At 36.2% G+C, this 18,540-nt stretch overlaps 1 protein-coding gene and 3 long non-coding RNA genes across 5 annotated transcripts; 2 read left to right on the top strand and 2 right to left on the bottom strand.

The window, feature by feature from the left end:
• Positions 1-2,198: 2,198 nt before the first annotated feature.
• LOC131017461 (uncharacterized) lies at positions 2,199-7,761 on the bottom strand. 2 transcript variants are annotated; one of them, XM_057946214.1, is made up of 3 exons: positions 5,566-7,761; positions 3,113-3,175; positions 2,199-2,416 (listed from the first exon to the last, which is right to left on the bottom strand). In XM_057946214.1, exon 1 carries the CDS (start codon positions 7,736-7,738, stop codon positions 6,677-6,679), a length of 1,062 nt encoding a protein of 353 aa, XP_057802197.1. In that variant the 5' UTR covers positions 7,739-7,761; the 3' UTR covers positions 2,199-2,416; positions 3,113-3,175; positions 5,566-6,676. The 2 variants fall into 2 exon arrangements, with proteins under 2 accessions (XP_057802197.1, XP_057802198.1); XM_057946215.1 differs by lacking the exon at positions 3,113-3,175.
• On the top strand, positions 3,801-6,149 carry LOC131017463 (uncharacterized). The gene is made up of 2 exons (XR_009099623.1): positions 3,801-5,231; positions 5,604-6,149. It is a non-coding gene; the product is annotated as an uncharacterized LOC131017463 (long non-coding RNA).
• Positions 7,762-8,621: 860 nt separating the features above from the next.
• Positions 8,622-12,045, bottom strand: LOC131017460 (uncharacterized). The gene is made up of 3 exons (XR_009099622.1): positions 11,905-12,045; positions 9,452-9,514; positions 8,622-8,755 (listed from the first exon to the last, which is right to left on the bottom strand). It is a non-coding gene; the product is annotated as an uncharacterized LOC131017460 (long non-coding RNA).
• LOC131017459 (uncharacterized) lies at positions 10,140-12,488 on the top strand. Its single transcript, XR_009099621.1, has 2 exons — positions 10,140-11,570; positions 11,943-12,488. It is a non-coding gene; the product is annotated as an uncharacterized LOC131017459 (long non-coding RNA).
• Positions 12,489-18,540: the final 6,052 nt, after the last annotated feature.

Genomic DNA, 18,540 nt, shown 5'->3' with positions numbered 1-18,540 from the left:
TTTCTCAAAAGAATTCGGAGTTGGTGAAGTATGCAAATTGAAGAAGACACTGTATGGGCTCAAACAATCCCCCAGAGCCTGGTTTGGGAGATTCACCACGGCCATGAAAAAGTTTGGGTACCAGCAAAGCAATGCCGATCACACCTTATTTTTGAAGAAGAGAGGTGACCTTATTTCCTGTTTAGTCATTTATGTTGATGATATGATCATAACAGGAAACGACTTGGAAGAAATCCAAAAGTTGAAAGATAGGCTGTTCAAGGAGTTTGAGATGAAGGACTTGGGAAGACTTAAGTACTTCCTTGGAATAGAAGTTCTCAGGTCAAACAGGGGGATCTTCATCAACCAAAAGAAGTATACTCTAGACCTTCTAGCAGAAACAGGAATGCTAGATTGCAAGCCAGCAGAGACGCCTATTGCTATGAATCACGGGCTACAGATTGAGGAAGGAGCAGAACTTACTGATCGAGGAAAATATCAGCGCTTAGTGGGAAAACTCATCTATCTTTCTCATACGCGACCTGATATCTCTTATGCCGTTGGAGTGGTAAGCCAATTCATGCACCAACCACAAGCTAACCACATGGAAGCTGCGATCAGGATTGTAAAATATTTGAAAGGAACTTTTGATTATGGAGTGTTATTCAAGAAATTTGAACATCTTGAAATACAGGCATACACTGACGCTGACTGGGCTGGAAATCCCGTCGATCGAAAGTCAACAGCAGGATACTTCACCTTTATTGGGGGCAACCTTGTCTCATGGAGGAGTAAGAAACAGAAAGTGGTAGCACTCTCTAGTGCAGAAGCCGAGTTCAGGGGAATCAAGAGTGGATTAACCGAAGTCCTGTGGCTAAGAAGATTGTTGACTGAATTAGGTCTTCAACCGACAAAGACATGTCAAATGTTCTGTGACAATAAAGCAGCCATCAGCATATCAGAAAATCCTGTTCAACACGACAGAACAAAACATGTAGAAGTTGATAGACACTTTATCAAGGAAAAAATTGAAGGAGGTATTGTGACGCTCCCATTCGTAAGATCTGAAGACCAACTAGCAGACATCCTCACCAAAGCTGTGAACTCCAAGAATTTTTCAGAAGTTCTTGGCAAGTTGAATATCGGGAATCCCGTTACTCAACTTGAGGGGGAGTGTTGAAAATACTAATCAGAGTCAAGAAACAACTACATCTAGAAGTATAGAAATATTTAGCAAAAGTCTAAAGATATATTTTGTGTGACTTTAGTAGGATTTTGTATGACTTTGCTTCATGTTGTATTCTATAAATAGATATCAATGTAATATGAAAATAAGTAAGAGAAATACAAGAAACAATCTTTACAATCTCTCAAATTCTCTTACAATATGTCTATACCATATTTTAACAAAAATACATCAATTTTGGTTTATTTTATTTTTTTTCCACAAATTATAAGAATCGACAAAAGGAAAAACAAACACTTGTAATTTTCCATAATTCAAATTTCAATAAAAATTGAATCTAAAATGATGTTAATAATGTAACACAACTCTAATTCAAATGATGTAATTTTATTCTATCAATGTACATCACAAATTAGCTTATTTACGTGATAAGAGACATGAAGAAGGGAAAAACGGGTGATATGAATCTTTCTTTTAAAAAAGATTTAAAACAGAGTATTACATAATCAAAACATCGTCGTTTAAATTAGAATTGTGTCATGATACTAGGTCGATTCAATTTTAACTTAAATTTAAATTATGGAAAATTGCAATAATATTTTAATCTGTATATGCTTTTAAAGATCTTGAAATTTGTGAAAAAATAAAATAAAATGAGCCATTATTTTTAAATTTTTTATAATTTTCAAATTTCGTATATTGAATCGCTAATGACCAAAAAAGAAACTAATTTTGCAGCGAAAGGTACAATGCTTTGTTGCGGGAGAAGTTGTCTCTTTTTTCCATTTGTTTTTGGCCTCTTGTTTTCTCAATTTTCACTACCACGTTTTAAATTTTCTCTATTTACAAAAAATCATAAAAATAAAAAGTAAAACAAAAATAAAGTATAACTATTTAGGACTTAGGGGGTTGAGGAGGTGTCACGACCGGCCTTAATTAAGGATAATTAATCCGGGAAAATCATGACTGGGGAAGGGAAATTAAGAAGCGGGTTGAGAAATGGGCGCATAAAAGAATACTCAAAGAACTTGTATACGCGTTATATTCCTTAAAAAGAAAAAGGCATCGTTAGGGGCTTGGCTAAAATATTATCAGAGTTTGCAACGGAAGGCGTAACTGAAATAATCAGTGTTTACAGCGGAATGCATAACTGAGATACATGTATGAAGACATGTACCCTTTCTGAGCCTACTTTAAGTTCGACAAAAACTCCACTCAGCAACAACACTTCATCGCCCATCACAGCTCAACCTGCACAAACATAAACATCGAAGGGCTAAGTACAAGAGTACTTAGTGGGCAGTTGCCAAGCATATAACATAACATCATTAACAATTTCACAATATCGCATAAGAGGCATGAGTTTCTTTCATATCCTTTGCTCATTAAACATTTCCAAATTCATAAATAGCATAAGGGCATTCTTCATCATTAACAATCATAAACACGCATCGTGTCGTGGAGAAGGCCTTCCCCAACGAACACGGGCATCGCACCGTGAGAGGGGGCCTCCCTCAGCGGTCACGGCATCGTACTATTGAGGGAGGCCTCCCCCAATAGACGCTGTAACACTGGCATACTGGCATACTGGCATCGCGCCGCGAGAGAGGCCTCTCTCAGCGGACACAGGCATCGCGCCGTGAGGAAGGCCCTCCTCAACGGACACGGCATCGTACTGTTGAGGGAGGCCTCCCCCAACAGACGCAAGCATCAAACATAAGCATAAACTTATCAGCGTAAAGCATTCAAGCGTAAATAAGTGTAATCAAGCGTAAATTACATAGGGCGTAAATAGTATAAACAGCATAGCGTAAATCATTTAACGTGCAGCATAATAAAGCTTAACTCATTTAAGCGTAATAAAGCATACCATACTTGAAGATCCAATTTGCATTTTAAAGCATAACATTTGCATAGCATTTTATTTACGCGTAAGGAATTGCCCACCTGATAGCAAAGTTTTGCTAAGGTACTCTAACTCCTTGTGTAGTTCTTACTCTCGCGCTTGACCTTAATCACGAGAATATAAAATAAGACATTGCCTCGAGGAAAATTCTTAATTAATGAGAAAGTGTAATTTAACTATGCATGAATCTGGTATGCATGATCTAATCTTTTGAGCGATAATCGGGAATTCTACTATTAATCCTTGTTAATAGATTTAACTAATTCTCGTCTAACGCGGTCGAATAAAGTTGTGCTTCTTCCTTCCTCATCGTAATATTCTAGTTGTGAAATAAATCTCGCATTTGTACTTGATTGAAAAATGACTAACTCGGCTTTAAACGAGGTGTGACCTTGTAGAAACTATCGGGCTTTTCGATAGAAACATAATTACTAATATAATCTCAAATAATTAATAGGCTCAAAAGAGAGTAGCCAATTAATTAAATAAAACGAGTAGCTTAACTCAAATAAATAATGGTAGCTCAAAATAATATTTGGCCTTAAGGAAACAATAATATAAGCTCAATAATTAAGAGGCTCAACAAGGCAGCCTGATAATTAATTAAGTAGAAGTGGGCCTGAATAAATAGTACGAAAGCCCAATCGAAATAATTCATTGGCTTAAGTAATTAAATAAATCTTGGTCCAATGAATAAATAATGAATAGCTGGGCTAAGTTAAATAAGTACGCAAGGCCCAGCTGCAATTAAATAAGCCTCGGCCCAAAGAAATAAAATAATAAGGCCGATATTAAAATAAGGTCTGTTGGGCTCAAATAAATAAATCATGTAAAGCCCAACTAAATAAAATTTCAGTCCATAATTTAAAATTAGCCCAAGAATAGAATGAATTATTCTGAGCTTAAAATTAAATAAAACTATGCCCAAGTGATGAATTAAACTGGCCCAATAAAATATAAATGGGATTAGAATAATAACCCATCATAAATATATGCATCAGCCCAACTCCTTAAATTAATCGAGCCCAATAGAATTAATGAGAAGGGCCAATTAAATAAAAGACTGGCCCAATTCGAATTTAACTGTGAAAGCCCAAGCTAATAATAATAAGGAGAAAGCCCAATCTGCTCCAAAATTAGTATTTAAAGGAAAATGGCCCAAAATTCTTTCTCTTTCAAAAATTTTCGGCCCAATCACTACCAGCCCATCCAAAATAAAAGAAAGCCCAATTCTCATTTAAAAGTGAAGCCCAAGTTTTAAAATAATCAAAGCCCATTCTCTCTTTTTCTCTCACTGTCGGTCCTCTCTCTTATCTCTCTCAAGGAGCCGATCTCTCCCTCACTCTCTCGATCCGTCTCCAGCCGAGGCAGGCGCCGCCGCCGCTGCCGGCGCGGCCGTGCCTGGCAGAGGGCGGCACACCTTGCCGTCTCACTCTTCTCTCTCTCTCAAGGAGCTGCTCGCCCCTTCCTCTCCAGCCTGCTCGCTCGGCGCCCCTCAAAATTCGGTCGGTTCCACCTTCTCCGGCGGTCCAGCCATCGTCCGCTATCACCGGCGTCGACCTCCTACACGTCTAGCCAACGCCCCCTTTTCTCTTCATCGCAGAGCCCTAAATCGGACCATGGATCTGAAATATCATCGTTGCCGCTGCTGCTACTCTTTCGTCCGAAATCCAGCGATTCAATCGGCGCCGATCGTTCTCTCTCTACGCGAGTTCTGCCGCCGCGTCTGCTGCTTCTGCAAATCCGGCGAGGTCGCTGCACAATCGGTCGGCGCGACCCTGTCTGCTTCTCTCTTACGCCTTCACCTCTCGAGTGAATCCCTCAGAAATCACACCAACAAGAGCCCTAATTTCTCCTATCATAAATCGCCGCCGCCGTTGAAGAACTGGGATCCGGCGAACGTCGGCTGGCTCTCCGTCCACCATCTTCTCTGCCTTTCTATGTCTATCCTCTCAATTACATATGCTCGAGGAGAAAGGGCGAGCCCTAATTTCTCCTCCACCCGAAATCGTCACCGCCGCCGTCACTGAGCGACCAGCGAGCGGGGCCGCTGCTGCCGCCGCTGCTAGATGTTCGGCGTATCGGAGCAGTCACTCATAGCCTCCATCGACCCGTGTTGTTTTTCAACACCATCTCTGTTCTCTGCCCAAACCTCTCAAGGTTCGACCCTAACTCTTAGTATTTTTAAATGCAAAAGCAGCAAGATGTGGTTTTTCTAGTTCAGTGCAGTCCGTAAATTAAACCTTTGGCTCCTATTGTCGATTATGCTATAGATTGAAACTAGGCATCATGGTTTTGCTATTGTCATAAGAACTCCCATCATTGTCTCATGTGAGAAAAATAAATACGTATGAACTGATTTCTGTGCTTGTGACTTTGCTAAGTCTATATGTGCATATATTACTCATCTATGAACTCCGCATTCTATAAAACTGAAGCATGCTTGATGGTGAATCATGTAGCATGAGGAGTAATTGAGATAGTGAATATGTACCTTGTGAATGTTTGGTTTTTGGCTGCTTGTTGCTATAGAATTCGATGGGGAAGGAACTCTCGATACTTGGCAGTTGGCAGCAGGAATTAACTTCTCTTCATCTCCCTTTCTGGTGGTTGGTGTATGAGAGAAGGAATGAAGTGTTAGGCTGGTGCTTTAATAAGTGAGTTGTTGGCTGTAAAGTTAAAGGATTGGAGATGGTGGTTGGCTGAGGGGATGGTGCTGTCGTAGGGTGGCTGAAAAACTCTCTATAGGTGGTACCTTGGCATAGTTGATCCAACTGTTGGAGGGGAAGGAAAGGAAAGGGTGATGTGGCAGCTACTTCTTTGTGCACACACACACGTTTCATTTTTTTCTTTCCTCCTTTTCTCTTTTCCTCCTTTTGATAAAGTAGCAGGTAAATTGTAAAAGGTGATAGGTTGTAAAGTAGGCGGCTTGCAGCCCATTTTTCTTTTTCCTTTTCTTATTCTATTCTTTTCTTTTGGTACTTGGTGTTGGTGTAATTTAGAAGATAGAAATGGAGGTTGATTGTGGTGAATAAATGAGATATATTCGTATATCTCGGTGCTTTTGCAATTGTAATATGAATCGCGTGCTCGTATCTGCTTTGATACTGTCCATCTATTTAAATAAATCCCGTTTTTCGACATATGATTTCCCACCTTGCTAGAATTGACAGGTTGTAAAATGAATCTAAATTAACTCCGTAGATTTAATTAACTCACGAGTCGGAAATAATCCACGACTTAAGTAATTATAAATAATAGAATCGATAGTCTCATCTCGCTCAATAAATAACATGACTTCGCTAAGTCAGTTATAACTTTTGAAAAACATCACTGACTGCTTCAATAATATAAATTCAGGATCATAAGCTGAATTCATATCCGGATAATAACCGGTTCCATTCACTGATGAAAAATAATAAACACGAAATACTGGATTTAAAATATATAAAAGAGCGGGTCACTACATACTACCCCTCTTAACAAAAATTTCGTCCCGAAATTTGCATATCTCTGCTAAAACAGTTCGAGGTATTTCTCCTTCATCTTGTCTTCTAGTTCCCACATGGCTTCTTCTTGTCCGTGATGTCTCCATAAGACTTTCACTAATGTGATTGAGACTGATTTCGCAAGTGTCCACGTATTGCTGGCAAGGGGGTGTGGGTGTTCCCAATTGCTGAACCTCGTTGTCTGTTGGGGCATTGCGTGGAGTAGTGACCTTTTTGGCCACAATTGTAACAACCGTTAGTTCCAGCCCGACAGATACCCCTATGCATCTTACCGCAATTTGGGCAAGGTGAAATTCCTTTCTGACCTTGGTTACCTCCAGTTGGCTCGAGATTAGTCTGTGCCTCGTGCCTTTGTTGAACATACTGTTCAGCCCGTTCATTTTCTTGCGACATTGTCTTATTAGTCTGATTGATATTGTCTTCATTGTTGTCCCACTTGCGTTTCCCTTTGAGCGTATGTGAGGCTGCCGGTAAGTCGTTTGGCGTCGAGATAAACGGTGGGGCGGACTTGTCCGACGGCATCGCAGCTTCAATGTCAAGTGCCCTGTTCAGAGACTCCGTGTATGAGAGTCCTCCGTGGCTCGCTAGAGTCATCCTAATTTCGTGTCGCAGACCGGCACAAAATTTCTCTGCCATCTTCTCATCTGTGTCCACTTGTTGCGGAGCAAACCTAGACAGGTTGCAGAATTCCTTGTCGTATTCAACCACAGATTTCTTTCCTTGCTTTAACTCGTAGAACTCAGCTTCTTTCTTCTTCCTATAGCTTTTCGGAATATATTTATCATATAATCCTGTCTTAAAATCTTCCCAAGTGTAAATTGCCCATTGTTCTGGTGTCAGAATTTTTCGACGTGCTTCCCACCAGAAATCCGCTGATCCTGTTAGCTGGAACGAGACGCAAGATAGGCGCTCCTCATCAGTACAACGTAGAAAGTTGAAGATGCGTTCCATGGCACGCACCCAAATCTCAGCTTCAGCCGGTTCACTCGTTCCGTCAAACGTAGGTGGGTTCTGCCTTAAAAAGAGTTCTTCGACTCTCCTAGTTGGGGGCGGAGGGGGTGGGTTATGTCCTTGAGCATCTTGTGGTTCTTCTGGTACAACGTTATGGTTTCTGCGATTGTTATTGTTTCTCACAGGGCGTCCTCTCTTAGGCGGCATTCTGATAGCAAGGATGTGTCAATTAGTACACTCTAGCATAATCTAATACAAACCTCGAAAGAATTCTTGTAAAGGTCAACTTATTATAACTTGTAAACAAGTCATAACTCCAATGACAGCATTGATGTAGTAAGCTTTAAGGGTCCTTAGCATCTCAAATCCATGAGTCATATCAATTCTTAAGCATATAATATCACATCATCTAAATTGGATACTTAAACATAAGTCATGGAGATTTATAGCGGCTATAAAATTATGAGCTTAAAAATTATTCTATACGCATCACTTATCTTGCTGCCTTCACTATAGCCGCCAAAAGATACAATCTAATTTCTTCTATGTTTGCTTCTATGTTCTGTAGTAGTGGTGATCTCATATCTTAATAGCTCTATGTTCATAGGGATTCATTCCATAGGCATACCTAATCGTGCTTGCGTAAATCATTTCATTCAATAACAACATAACATAGCTATTAACAGTTACTCACTTTGCTATTACGATAATTCTCACTTTTTGTAAACATTAACTCAAAACTTGGAAGAGCATACCATTCTGCTTCGTTGAGTGTGATGCGATGAAGTGCTGAGCTTTGTCGATTGAACTCTAGACACTTTAGTGATCCATTCTAAGTTTGGCTTAAATAACTCTTAGGCTCAGAGCAAACGAACTGCTCTGATACCACTCTGTCACGACCGGCCTTAATTAAGGATAATTAATCCGGGAAAATCATGACTGGGGAAGGGAAATTAAGAAGCGGGTTGAGAAATGGGCGCATAAAAGAATACTCAAAGAACTTGTATACGCGTTATATTCCTTAAAAAGAAAAAGGCATCGTTAGGGGCTTGGCTAAAATATTATCAGAGTTTGCAACGGAAGGCGTAACTGAAATAATCAGTGTTTACAGCGGAATGCATAACTGAGATACATGTATGAAGACATGTACCCTTTCTGAGCCTACTTTAAGTTCGACAAAAACTCCACTCAGCAACAACACTTCATCGCCCATCACAGCTCAACCTGCACAAACATAAACATCGAAGGGCTAAGTACAAGAGTACTTAGTGGGCAGTTGCCAAGCATATAACATAACATCATTAACAATTTCACAATATCGCATAAGAGGCATGAGTTTCTTTCATATCCTTTGCTCATTAAACATTTCCAAATTCATAAATAGCATAAGGGCATTCTTCATCATTAACAATCATAAACACGCATCGTGTCGTGGAGAAGGCCTTCCCCAACGAACACGGGCATCGCACCGTGAGAGGGGGCCTCCCTCAGCGGTCACGGCATCGTACTATTGAGGGAGGCCTCCCCCAATAGACGCTGTAACACTGGCATACTGGCATACTGGCATCGCGCCGCGAGAGAGGCCTCTCTCAGCGGACACAGGCATCGCGCCGTGAGGAAGGCCCTCCTCAACGGACACGGCATCGTACTGTTGAGGGAGGCCTCCCCCAACAGACGCAAGCATCAAACATAAGCATAAACTTATCAGCGTAAAGCATTCAAGCGTAAATAAGTGTAATCAAGCGTAAATTACATAGGGCGTAAATAGTATAAACAGCATAGCGTAAATCATTTAACGTGCAGCATAATAAAGCTTAACTCATTTAAGCGTAATAAAGCATACCATACTTGAAGATCCAATTTGCATTTTAAAGCATAACATTTGCATAGCATTTTATTTACGCGTAAGGAATTGCCCACCTGATAGCAAAGTTTTGCTAAGGTACTCTAACTCCTTGTGTAGTTCTTACTCTCGCGCTTGACCTTAATCACGAGAATATAAAATAAGACATTGCCTCGAGGAAAATTCTTAATTAATGAGAAAGTGTAATTTAACTATGCATGAATCTGGTATGCATGATCTAATCTTTTGAGCGATAATCGGGAATTCTACTATTAATCCTTGTTAATAGATTTAACTAATTCTCGTCTAACGCGGTCGAATAAAGTTGTGCTTCTTCCTTCCTCATCGTAATATTCTAGTTGTGAAATAAATCTCGCATTTGTACTTGATTGAAAAATGACTAACTCGGCTTTAAACGAGGTGTGACCTTGTAGAAACTATCGGGCTTTTCGATAGAAACATAATTACTAATATAATCTCAAATAATTAATAGGCTCAAAAGAGAGTAGCCAATTAATTAAATAAAACGAGTAGCTTAACTCAAATAAATAATGGTAGCTCAAAATAATATTTGGCCTTAAGGAAACAATAATATAAGCTCAATAATTAAGAGGCTCAACAAGGCAGCCTGATAATTAATTAAGTAGAAGTGGGCCTGAATAAATAGTACGAAAGCCCAATCGAAATAATTCATTGGCTTAAGTAATTAAATAAATCTTGGTCCAATGAATAAATAATGAATAGCTGGGCTAAGTTAAATAAGTACGCAAGGCCCAGCTGCAATTAAATAAGCCTCGGCCCAAAGAAATAAAATAATAAGGCCGATATTAAAATAAGGTCTGTTGGGCTCAAATAAATAAATCATGTAAAGCCCAACTAAATAAAATTTCAGTCCATAATTTAAAATTAGCCCAAGAATAGAATGAATTATTCTGAGCTTAAAATTAAATAAAACTATGCCCAAGTGATGAATTAAACTGGCCCAATAAAATATAAATGGGATTAGAATAATAACCCATCATAAATATATGCATCAGCCCAACTCCTTAAATTAATCGAGCCCAATAGAATTAATGAGAAGGGCCAATTAAATAAAAGACTGGCCCAATTCGAATTTAACTGTGAAAGCCCAAGCTAATAATAATAAGGAGAAAGCCCAATCTGCTCCAAAATTAGTATTTAAAGGAAAATGGCCCAAAATTCTTTCTCTTTCAAAAATTTTCGGCCCAATCACTACCAGCCCATCCAAAATAAAAGAAAGCCCAATTCTCATTTAAAAGTGAAGCCCAAGTTTTAAAATAATCAAAGCCCATTCTCTCTTTTTCTCTCACTGTCGGTCCTCTCTCTTATCTCTCTCAAGGAGCCGATCTCTCCCTCACTCTCTCGATCCGTCTCCAGCCGAGGCAGGCGCCGCCGCCGCTGCCGGCGCGGCCGTGCCTGGCAGAGGGCGGCACACCTTGCCGTCTCACTCTTCTCTCTCTCTCAAGGAGCTGCTCGCCCCTTCCTCTCCAGCCTGCTCGCTCGGCGCCCCTCAAAATTCGGTCGGTTCCACCTTCTCCGGCGGTCCAGCCATCGTCCGCTATCACCGGCGTCGACCTCCTACACGTCTAGCCAACGCCCCCTTTTCTCTTCATCGCAGAGCCCTAAATCGGACCATGGATCTGAAATATCATCGTTGCCGCTGCTGCTACTCTTTCGTCCGAAATCCAGCGATTCAATCGGCGCCGATCGTTCTCTCTCTACGCGAGTTCTGCCGCCGCGTCTGCTGCTTCTGCAAATCCGGCGAGGTCGCTGCACAATCGGTCGGCGCGACCCTGTCTGCTTCTCTCTTACGCCTTCACCTCTCGAGTGAATCCCTCAGAAATCACACCAACAAGAGCCCTAATTTCTCCTATCATAAATCGCCGCCGCCGTTGAAGAACTGGGATCCGGCGAACGTCGGCTGGCTCTCCGTCCACCATCTTCTCTGCCTTTCTATGTCTATCCTCTCAATTACATATGCTCGAGGAGAAAGGGCGAGCCCTAATTTCTCCTCCACCCGAAATCGTCACCGCCGCCGTCACTGAGCGACCAGCGAGCGGGGCCGCTGCTGCCGCCGCTGCTAGATGTTCGGCGTATCGGAGCAGTCACTCATAGCCTCCATCGACCCGTGTTGTTTTTCAACACCATCTCTGTTCTCTGCCCAAACCTCTCAAGGTTCGACCCTAACTCTTAGTATTTTTAAATGCAAAAGCAGCAAGATGTGGTTTTTCTAGTTCAGTGCAGTCCGTAAATTAAACCTTTGGCTCCTATTGTCGATTATGCTATAGATTGAAACTAGGCATCATGGTTTTGCTATTGTCATAAGAACTCCCATCATTGTCTCATGTGAGAAAAATAAATACGTATGAACTGATTTCTGTGCTTGTGACTTTGCTAAGTCTATATGTGCATATATTACTCATCTATGAACTCCGCATTCTATAAAACTGAAGCATGCTTGATGGTGAATCATGTAGCATGAGGAGTAATTGAGATAGTGAATATGTACCTTGTGAATGTTTGGTTTTTGGCTGCTTGTTGCTATAGAATTCGATGGGGAAGGAACTCTCGATACTTGGCAGTTGGCAGCAGGAATTAACTTCTCTTCATCTCCCTTTCTGGTGGTTGGTGTATGAGAGAAGGAATGAAGTGTTAGGCTGGTGCTTTAATAAGTGAGTTGTTGGCTGTAAAGTTAAAGGATTGGAGATGGTGGTTGGCTGAGGGGATGGTGCTGTCGTAGGGTGGCTGAAAAACTCTCTATAGGTGGTACCTTGGCATAGTTGATCCAACTGTTGGAGGGGAAGGAAAGGAAAGGGTGATGTGGCAGCTACTTCTTTGTGCACACACACACGTTTCATTTTTTTCTTTCCTCCTTTTCTCTTTTCCTCCTTTTGATAAAGTAGCAGGTAAATTGTAAAAGGTGATAGGTTGTAAAGTAGGCGGCTTGCAGCCCATTTTTCTTTTTCCTTTTCTTATTCTATTCTTTTCTTTTGGTACTTGGTGTTGGTGTAATTTAGAAGATAGAAATGGAGGTTGATTGTGGTGAATAAATGAGATATATTCGTATATCTCGGTGCTTTTGCAATTGTAATATGAATCGCGTGCTCGTATCTGCTTTGATACTGTCCATCTATTTAAATAAATCCCGTTTTTCGACATATGATTTCCCACCTTGCTAGAATTGACAGGTTGTAAAATGAATCTAAATTAACTCCGTAGATTTAATTAACTCACGAGTCGGAAATAATCCACGACTTAAGTAATTATAAATAATAGAATCGATAGTCTCATCTCGCTCAATAAATAACATGACTTCGCTAAGTCAGTTATAACTTTTGAAAAACATCACTGACTGCTTCAATAATATAAATTCAGGATCATAAGCTGAATTCATATCCGGATAATAACCGGTTCCATTCACTGATGAAAAATAATAAACACGAAATACTGGATTTAAAATATATAAAAGAGCGGGTCACTACAGGAGGATAATGACATGATGTGTTAATAATAATAATAATAATAATAATTATTATTATTATTATAATTAGGATCCATTCGATTTAAACAACAATGATTTTGATTTAAAATTTTACAAAGAAATGGATCTTGATAGTAACACAATTGGGCTCCACCACCACAATGATTTTGGTTTAAATTTTACAAATAAATGGATCTTGAAAGTAACACAATTGGGCTCCACCGTCACAATGATTTTGATTTAAAATTTTACAAATAAACGGATCTTAAAAGTAACACAATTGGGCTCCCCCAAACAAACACTATTTCATTTTGTTATTTGGGCTCGTAAAAGTTATGGGCCTTTTTATGTTTATGCCAAGTGTATCACACAAAAGATCCAAAAATGTATACATTTCAAATCGAATAATATTTAAAATTTAACTTAGATTATTTTTTTTTTTGAGAAAAACTTAGATTATGTTAATCCACAACGGATACTTTAATATAAGTTCAAATAACATTAATAGGCAGTTCATTTTGGTCAATATAAGGCAAGCACTTACAGATACTTACACCCTTATTTTCATGGGCATAGAAATTTAAATTTCAAATCTCAAATTAAATGCTTTTGCATGTATCAATGGATGCCTATAATACAGAGCAGATTACACAAACGGCAGCATGAAAAAAGTTATTAATTCTTACTTTTCAATTTTCATTTTTACCTAATCCGGTTTGGGCTTGAACCCCTATAAATCATTAAAAGAAAAGTAAATGTGAATTCATTTTTTTATTGTGTAGAAGTGAAGACTGCAATCCCTTTGGTGAAAGTAGTTTTCATTTATATATATTCTTCTTTTGTTATCAAATTCATGACTCTTTGCAGATTTGAAGAGTTTTAAATCAATATTAAGTTACTTGCAAAGGTATTGGTTGATTTCAATTTGCTTATTGTGCTAGTTTAGGTTGAGTTCAATCAAATCTCGATTTGTATGTTTGATGAGATCAAAGATGCATATTTTTAATTCTAGGTAGATCCAATGTTGGTTATTTAGTAGTTTTGAAGTTTAATAATTTCGAGCGTGTGTTGATTTATTAATGTTTACTTATATTCCGTTGTCGTGTAGTAGTTTGATGAATTATTGTCGCTTCTCGATACGTGTTTAATAAGAGTTCGTATCTGCTCCAAAAGTATTGTTGATTTATTAATGTTTATTATATTCCGTTGTCGTGTAGTAATTTGATGAATTATTGTCGCTTCTTGATACGTGTTCAATAGGAGTTCATATCTAATCCAAAAGTTGACGGCGTGCAAAGAACGATATGACTTTAATAAATACATCGTATTTATGATATTTAATCCGCACATGTGTGTTATTTTCATTTTTCAACAATCATATTGTATTTTACTTGAAAATGAAAAAAAAAATGTTGATTTTTTTGTAGGATTTAATGAAAGTTTCTCACTATTTTCCCAAAATGAATATAAAGAAAAGTGAAGTTATCGTCTAGAATAATAACTAAGGATGTTTTGTACTTAAATTGATCTTCTTTTCATCTTCTAAGTTACTATTACATGGAAATTTTTTATATTTTTTCGCATTGTTTTATGGCTTAAAATTCGAATCTATGATATAATAATATTAAAATTTTTGTGTTGTATATATATATATATATATATATATATATATATATATATATAATATTCTCAGAATTAAATAATGGAACAAGGATCAAGCTCAGCAAAATCGCCATCAAATCAAAGGAAGCAAAACTATAATGATGAACTGCGTGCTATTGTGAATCCTTCTTCCCAAGATTTCCCAGTTGAAAATTCAAGATACAGGTAATTAATTAATTAATTAATAATTAGACGAAATTTTAAAATTTTAATATGTATAATATTTATATATTATTCATGCGTCTCTAACTATCTAAATAATGTTTTAGCATCCCTGAAACAAGTGAATATCAAACTTCAAATTTTGAGGGTGCACTGAATTTTTCAAGAGGTCCATTACAGGTGGAATTGTTTTTTATCTATCCTTTGATTTCATATGGGATATTATATATACGGTTTATGTATTTGTTTTTGGATAATTAAATATTAAGTAATCATGATGATTAAATTAAATATTATGCTTGTGAGAAGGGGGAAATGGTGTCACAATTTCATGGAGCAAATGTGGATTTTTCCGCAGCCTATTCGCATGGTAATTTACAATCACGTGATCAGCAGTTGTAAGTACTCTTTAATTTGCTACTTTATTTTGGGTTTTATTATCTAAAAATCACGATTTTTTTAGTTGGATTTGCAATTATAATGCTGAATTTTTATTTCCTTTTGTGCCGGAGATTAATTTGAACAATATTTAGTGACAAGAAAATAAAAAATTAGTATTGTAAGTTCAACTTTTCAGTAGTTTGTAACTTTTAAAGATTGATTATGTTAATAACTTAATATTCATTATAGAAACTAACCTGCTTCCTTTTGGTTTTGTCATTGTTTGTAATTGTAAGTACTCTTCTGCTTCTAATAAATTGTTATTTTGGGTTTTATTATCTAATATCATGATCTTTTAGTTGGTTTTGCAATATTGCAAAATCAACTAAAAGATCACTATAATTAATTATAATGCTGAAATTTGTATCAATATTTTAGTGACACAAAAAATTAAGTATAGTAAGTTTACATTTCAATAGTTGTATTGTAATTGCAAAATGAATGAAAATTGTAACTTTTGATTTTTTAATAGATATCAAGCGAGTCAATCATTTAAGAGCAATAATAATGCAATGATATTGGGTGAAGATCAAGCACACTACGATGAGATGATGATGAATAGATACAACCTATCATTATCAAATATGCCTCCTCAATTTCATATGTTATCATCTGCCTCTGCAAATGGAGGGGTGCAAATTGGATCCTCACAAACCTTGGTAAGATTATTTATACATAATGATAATTTTTTTATATATATAATTTGAGTCAAATATAGAGCAATGGTAGTAGATTGAATTTTAACGTAAAATAATACCCCATCCATAAAACATCTTCCTCATAGTAGTGGATAAGGGTTAAAAAAAAAATTATTTGTGTATTTGGTAAGTGGAAAAAGGGCTCCATAATTTAGAAATACTGATGATAGTTAGTGGATTTATGTGAGTCCATTAGTGGCAATATGTGGGAGTTTTGAGGGTGATAATTAGTGATATTATGTTAATAAAAGAGTAGGAAGATGTTTTTTGAATTGGCGAAAAAAATTATAAAGATGTTTTATGGACGAAAAAAGTACTCATGTGCAATAATAATGTTTCTTTTTTATGATAATAATAGAATATACGGGTACCAATAGTGCAAGTTGTTTTTTAGTTACTAGAATATATAAGAATAATTAATTTTATTTAAACCACCCACTATTTTGTGATATATTAAACAAATTTTACATTATTCATGATAGGTACCATTTGAAAGCTCTGCAATTGATGCATCGGGTAATACCGGCATGCATAATGCTTATTCGGCAGCTCATGCTCAAAACAATGAAATGGTGTCTGAGAATTTAGATTCCATGAGGTAAAATCAATATAAAATTAAGTAATTTATGTGCATATTAATTGAATAAATGAGAACCAAGATAATGTCCATGTGTTGTAGTATGATTTTGAAGTTATGGTTATAATGAGAACTGCACTTTTCGTGAGAATAATATATTTGTTGTTAAAATTAATGTATTTAAAGAAAGATCTCTCTCTTCAGGATTCGAAATCAGATGCATTCATCCAACAAGATGGTGAATCCACTGTCGATCTTGATGATCGAAAAAGGACTGAAAATGATTCTCCATTTTTATTTTATAAATAATGATTTTCATTTGAACATCTCTCATGGTTTTGGTTCTCATTAAACACAATTTATTTATTAGTGATTGATTTACCTTTTGATTTAGATCAATGAGATCTCAAGGCTTTCCATATCCAATGAGCACACCCAGTGGCTTTGATCTAGGCATTGACAACATCTCCAACAATGGAAAAAGCCCTACAACCTCATCACTCAAGGTAAGATATTTTAGGATTAATCGATGAATAAATCACTATTTTTGATACATTTTACAATTTCGACACCATTTTAAAATATTTTATTAGTAACTCTATCTTTTTTTTGGATACATATTAAATAAAGAAATCCTCGAACCCAAATCTGTAATAATTTCGACAACCCTCATTTCAAACAAAAATTTGTTATTGAAATGCATAGTATTAATTAGCACTTAAAATGCGAGGGATCCATGTCGAAATTGCTATAGATCAAAATGTTAAGTTATTATTAAAGGTATTTTGAAAGTGGTGTTTAATTAATTGCAAAATGGATCAAAAGTTGTGATTATTTAGGGATTAATCCAACATTAATTATATTATATACCTTTTTCCATCATTTGTCAGTTGAGAAAATGAGACTAAAGTGTGTTATTTTTACCAAGTTGTTTATTTCCTTAAAAAAAATTGTTTATATATTTTTCTTATTTTTGCATGTACAATTCATGCAGGTACCATTTGGAAGCTCAATGATTGGTCTATTAAATGACGTGGAAACTCAAAATACTTATTTGGCACAACAAGCGCAAAACAATGCCGCAACAGTTGAACCTTCACTTCCATTTAGGTAAACATCTATACTATATTAAAACAGCAGTTTTCAATTAGAAATTAATTTAAATCAATTTCAATGGCAATTTTGTGATTTCTTACAAAAATAATGACTTATTGTATATATTCAAAAATTAAGTAACTAACTCAATTAAAATTGCATAACCCATAATTTTTTTAAAAAATGCACACCCCACGTTTAAAAATAAAAATTGCATAACCCACGTTTATAATTCCATAATGAATTATATGTTTATATGTGTATATATACACAATTTATAAGGCATTGGTTATAAATAATTTATAAATTTATATTTATATAATAATTTATAATATATTAAGAAGATAATTTTCAATTTCAAATTGATTTCAAAATTAATAAGTGGCAATTTTGTAGTTATAAAAAATTGAAGTTTTATTTGTACAATATAATTTTTTCTTTGTGTTCTTATTTTTTAATATTATTTCTTTCTAAAATTGTGAAATTTGAGCATTCATTTGATATATTTTATGTAAATATTTGATTTAAAATGGAGAGTTATATTTATTTAAAGATTAATGATTTTTAAAAATTCTCTCTCATCTCTCCTCTTTTTTTGAATAAATAAATTTTTTCTATTTTATTCTTTTTACTTATTATTTATGCCTTTTCACAATATCAATTTTTATTATTGTGAATTTTTCTTTGTTTTTTTTATTTTTTAAATATTCAACTCAAATATATTAAGTGAAAATTAATTTTTTTCTTATATTTAATTGAGTTGGTATCAATTTATATATATAAAAATATAAAAATGTTTTCCGTGCATTGCACGGGGTGCAAATGCTAGTTGAGAATTAAATGTGAAGTGAAATATGAGATATAATATGTAAATATAATAAAGAAATCGAACTTATAATACTACAAATAAGACGATCTAAAATTAGTGTTGCATCTTTTTATTCTATGCCTAATTCAAAAAAAAAAAAAAGTTTTGTGTTAGACCGTCTGAATGCATTTGTGGTCTAGTGTTTGAATCCTATAAGATAT

Source organism: Salvia miltiorrhiza, chromosome 3, assembly GCF_028751815.1.
Source record: "Salvia miltiorrhiza cultivar Shanhuang (shh) chromosome 3, IMPLAD_Smil_shh, whole genome shotgun sequence".
NCBI classification, from domain to species: domain Eukaryota; kingdom Viridiplantae; phylum Streptophyta; class Magnoliopsida; order Lamiales; family Lamiaceae; genus Salvia; species Salvia miltiorrhiza.
This window is presented reverse-complemented; position numbering and strand designations above follow the sequence as displayed.